This window comes from Nannochloropsis gaditana (genome assembly GCF_000240725.1).
Source record: "Nannochloropsis gaditana CCMP526 unplaced genomic scaffold scaffold187, whole genome shotgun sequence".
Taxonomy (NCBI): Eukaryota; class Eustigmatophyceae; order Eustigmatales; family Monodopsidaceae; genus Microchloropsis; species Microchloropsis gaditana.
Window position 1 is genome coordinate 31521 of NW_005803766.1, and position 4673 is coordinate 36193.

Consider the following 4673-nt stretch of genomic DNA (forward strand, 5'->3'; position numbering starts at 1 on the left):
TCGTCGAGTCTATAATTGGCGCCCAACAGGCAGCTGGCATGTCGGTGTGACCGATCCGCGATGCATCCAGCCAGGGGGGGGGTAGATTGCTCTATTCTATTGCTCTTTCTGAGGTTGGTTCGGGGGATAGGGGCGAGGTCGGGAGGGGAGGAAGGCATGGAGCCTGCATTTGACGCGGGCACGGCCCCAAAACTGCAAGAAGGAGCCAGAAAGCCAGGCGAGGAAGTAGGATTATCATGCGTTAGTACATTTATCCTTGCGTCGTTGATAGTAGAGGGAAAGGATGCTGTAGGCAAGTAAGACAGGAGACGATGCACCTGGGACTGTCCGACCTCGCATGCCCACACAAAGGGGAATAGTGGAGTCAGCACAATGGGCTGGGTGCTATTTATCGCTGCACTGTCGGCCTTTGTGATTCTTATGCCAAAATGGCCGTATGGTGTGCTCTGTTGGTGCTCAGGGTGCCCATTGTCCGGCTTAACATGTTGAAGCTTCCGGTGGAGTGTGGCGTTGGGTGGTAAGAGGAGGGTCATCTCGGGCTAGACCAAAATGCCTGTGTCTGGTGATCGCACCCTCAACGAGTCAGACGTGGAAAGAATATAAGTCCCTAAAAGTACGCGTTAGTATCAGACTGATAGTGGCTGCTTTCTCGGGCATGTGGGCAGAAAATACAAATTACTATTATAGCCGTGTGAAGGGAGGGGGGAGGTTATACTTGGTCGATAACGGTCCATTCGTTTTAAGCAAAAAAAAAATTTTCAAAGACCCCATTCATTTTTCTCATCCTAGATCATTCTCATTTTAAGCCTGTTCAATTTTACCATTGTGCTGGTTTCGACGTCAGATTTAGACTGAACTTGTAAAAGGGCTGCGTTTTAAACACCCTTAGATGGATTTTATTCTGGAAAAATGAAGACATCTATCTGGAATTTCCTGTATGGCACGATTATCTTGAATTTAACTCTCTTTTGCGCTTTCTTACTATGAAAATTCGTCTCGAAGTCTGTTTTGTAAAAATTCTCACTCAGGACATGGTGCAAGTAAGTAATCTCCTAATACATTTCGCTGTGCTATTGGCCTTTGTGAGTAAGCAGGCCACTTTTGTGCTTGCCTATCCTTAAAAGGCTCCGACTAAATCCTGTTCAACGGGTGCCCAAATCTGCCTTCTCCTTCGTGCCTTGGAATTTCGCTTTTAGCTTATGGTCCGGAAACACTGGCCAGGCTCCGTGTGCTTGACGGTCGCGCCTTCATTACCCTTTGAAGATAAGATTTTTGCTGTTTCACAAAATGGTGCCATGTTGAGGATTCTTGTGCTGAAAGAAGCCTTCCTATAGGCTTGCCCCATGGGCCTGACTCGTCCTACTGTGCACATACTCTTGTTCCCTTCAGGTTTTTAGCTGGCGCTCCTGTGCCACTTACGCTTCTACTACCATTCATTTGACTCATTGATAGCGTTTTAAAAGGGTATAGAACTACAGGATGTTGTGTCCACTAATAACGAAAATGTGAAAATTTGCAGTACTACAGAAGACCTTATAAACTCATTAATGACAAACTTCCAAACTTCAAGCTCCTTCCCAGACAAGGAATCGAATCTTTAGCAATTTATTCTACAAGCGTAAGAACATGTTTGCTGTGCATTTGTCTTCCTCGTCAATTTTGAAGCTCTTTCTTAGCATATATTCTTCTCTTTATAAAGTACCTTTGAAATCGACCATTTCTTTACTTTCCTTCCCCGTAAATTTGCAGACCACAAATGAGACCCTTTCAAAGACGTTCCCTTGTAATCATCCATGCAATACCTATCTATAGTTTATTGTCAATTGAAAGAGAAAGTAAATTAACCAGATGGGCACAACCATGTACAAAGCAATATAGGGGCGCGATGAGGAGGTTAACAATCGCGACAACACACACCCTCTCCATCCTGCTTGTATGGTTGTGACGGCAGTACTATGTATTGATAACAACGATACCAGTTGCTCAGGAGGCACAGAGTATTTTTGTCTTTGATTTTTCTTACAAAAGTTGCTTACCTCGGATAAACGTGACTGCATCCACCCCGCAAAAACCTCGCAAAAAATTGGATGGATGGATCGTATACCTGCGTGCATTTACCACTCACGACAGCCAAGAATAAAATTTGTTTTCACGAACAGAGGCAAGTATAGAATAAGTCACTTCACTCCCGGCTAGTAGGATGCTTTGACGGGTTTGCGGATGCCATATAATGGCATTTGTATCGTCGTCCTTGCCTCGTTTGCTTCCCCCCAAAAAATAGAGAGTGACGTTGTTCTTGCAGCGAGAGCGGCAATAAGGTCGACTTTCCTTTCCCATGCGAGAAATGCAGCGGCGTCCTGTAAATCAGGCAAATTATTCAGGCACAAGATTGAATGAAATATATGTGCGTACGATAGTATGACACAATTATCATAATTGTGGCTTTTCAGACAGACTCGCACTTCGCCCTAGTCCATATCATGATACCCTAGCCACTATCAACTGCTTTCTAATACTGCAGTATGAGTGCGCACCAAATTCCATCCTCTCATAACCGGTAAGAAAAATGTTTTTTCCTTCATTTTTATCACCGTCAGGGCTTAAATATGGGACCTCATCCTGGGTGGGATAGTGCCAGCACCTCTCCCCCGCTCTCAGTCGGCATCGGCTGGTCTATATGCCTGGGCTTTGGTGCCGTTTTCAGTCTATTTACGACCCTCCTGGTGTGGCTTGAAGGACGCTACAGTGGGACGAAACAATCCAGCGAACATTTCAACACGGCGGGAAGGACGGTCAAAACGGGCCTGATTGCTGCTGTGGTTTGTTCTCAATGGACATGGGCGGCGACCCTCCTCCAGAGCAGTAATGTGGCGTGGTTATACGGCGTCTCGGGACCTTTCTGGTACGGAGCTGGGGCTGCGGTCCAAATCCTCCTGTTCGGCATCCTTTCGATTGAAATCAAGCGGAAAGCCCCCCATGCGCACACGGTCTGTGAGATCATCCGGGCACGGTGGGGCCCGACGGCTCATAAAGTGTTTCTAAGCTTTTGTCTCCTGACGAACATGCTGGTCACCTCCATGCTCCTCTTGGGAGGCGCCGCGACGATCGAAGCCATGACCGGGCTCAACGTCTACGTGGCTGCGTTTTTGATTCCGTTGGGCATCATTGTCTATACCTTCGCGGACGGTCTCGCCGCGACGTTTCTCTCCAATTACCTCCACACCATTATCCTCCACGCAGTCCTTCTCGTCTTCATCGTCGCCGTCTACCTGTGCCCGCTTCCAGGGGGACGGAGCCAGCTCGGCTCTGTCTCCCAAGTCTACGACCGCCTGCTTCGTCTCAACACGTACACGGTGGAGGAATGTGCGGCGAGAAATTTCCTGGACGACACGGGCTCCGTCGCAGGCTGTGGGCCCGTGCCCGGCAACAAAGCCGGGAGCTCCTTGACCATGTTCAGCCAGGGGGGGATCATGTTCGCGGTCATCAATTTGGTGGGGAACTTCGGTACCGTCTTTGTCGACCAAGCCTATTGGCAAGCAGCCATTGCCGCCCGCCCCAGCGCGGCCGTGCGGGGGTACCTCTTGGGGGGATTGGCCTGGTTTGCCATCCCTTTTGCACTGGCCACCTCCTTAGGTCTAGCTTCGTTGGCCCTTGAACTCCCCTTAACGGCCGCCCAGGCGAACGCCGGCTTGGTCCCTGTGGCCTCGGCGGTCGAACTCTTGGGCACGGGGGGGGGGGTGTTGATGCTGTTAATGGTCTTTATGGCCGTCACCTCGTGCGGTTCAGCCGAGCTGATCGCGGTCTCCTCCCTCTTGACTTACGACGTGTACAAAACCTACCTCCGACCGGGCGCGAGTGGGGCGGAGCTCCTGAAAGTCTCCCGGTGGTGTGTGGTCGTCTTTGGCTTGACCATGGGCGGTTTAGCTGCCCTGTTGGAGATCGCCGGGCTCGCCCTCGGCTACCTTTACCTCCTGATGGGCGTCCTGGTCGGTTCTGCTGTCTTTCCCATCGCCACCTCGTTGCTTTGGAGGAAGACCTCGGCGCATGGCGCCATGGCGGGGGCCGTCGGGGGAATGCTCATCGCCCTTGCTGCCTGGTTGGGCACTGCCGCGGCGTTTGCAGAGAAGGGAGGGCCGTTGTTGACCCTGGAGACGACGGGAGCTTCGGTCCCCATGTTGGTTGGCAATGTGACGGCGCTCCTGGTCTCTATGGGGGTCACCAGTGGGCACAGCCTGCTTTGGCCGGAGGATTGCGACTGGTCAACTACCCGGACTTTGCAGGAGATCGGGAGTGTGGCCGACACGCAGGCGGGGGAGGTGGCCCCGAGGGAGGGAGAGGAGGTGGCACCCCGGTTGCAAGCGGAAACGGAGGGGGAAATGGCAGTAGAAATGGACCCAAAACGATTGCGGGCCGCCAAGACCTTCGTGTTGAAGTGGGGTTGCTTCTTCTCCCTGCTTATGCTGGTCCTGTGGCCCTTGCTCTCCCTCCCTGCGGGGGCGCCCTTTTCGTTCTCTTACTTCAGTCTTTGGGTCTGGGTGGGGATTATCTGGGGGTTTCTATCCTCCATAATCATCACGGCGATGCCCCTGCGCGAAAGTAAGGCGGCCATCGAGCAGGTGCTGGTGGGAATATGGGCCGATTTGAGAAGGGTCGGGAAGGGAAAGGGGGGGGGG

The 4673-nt window shown here is 51.7% G+C and overlaps 1 protein-coding gene across 1 annotated transcript in view; it reads left to right on the forward strand.

The window, feature by feature from the left end:
• Positions 1-2522: 2522 nt before the first annotated feature.
• NGA_0618600 (urea/Na+ high affinity symporter) overlaps positions 2523-4673 on the forward strand; it is a gene marked incomplete at both ends in the record, with an annotated part of 2190 nt that continues 39 nt past the window's right edge. Inside the window, 2 exons of the mRNA XM_005855467.1 lie at positions 2523-2557; positions 2633-4673. The exon at positions 2633-4673 is cut by the window's right edge and continues 39 nt beyond it. Coding sequence (XP_005855529.1) covers positions 2523-2557; positions 2633-4673 — 2076 coding nt within the window. The remainder of the gene's footprint in view (positions 2558-2632) is intronic.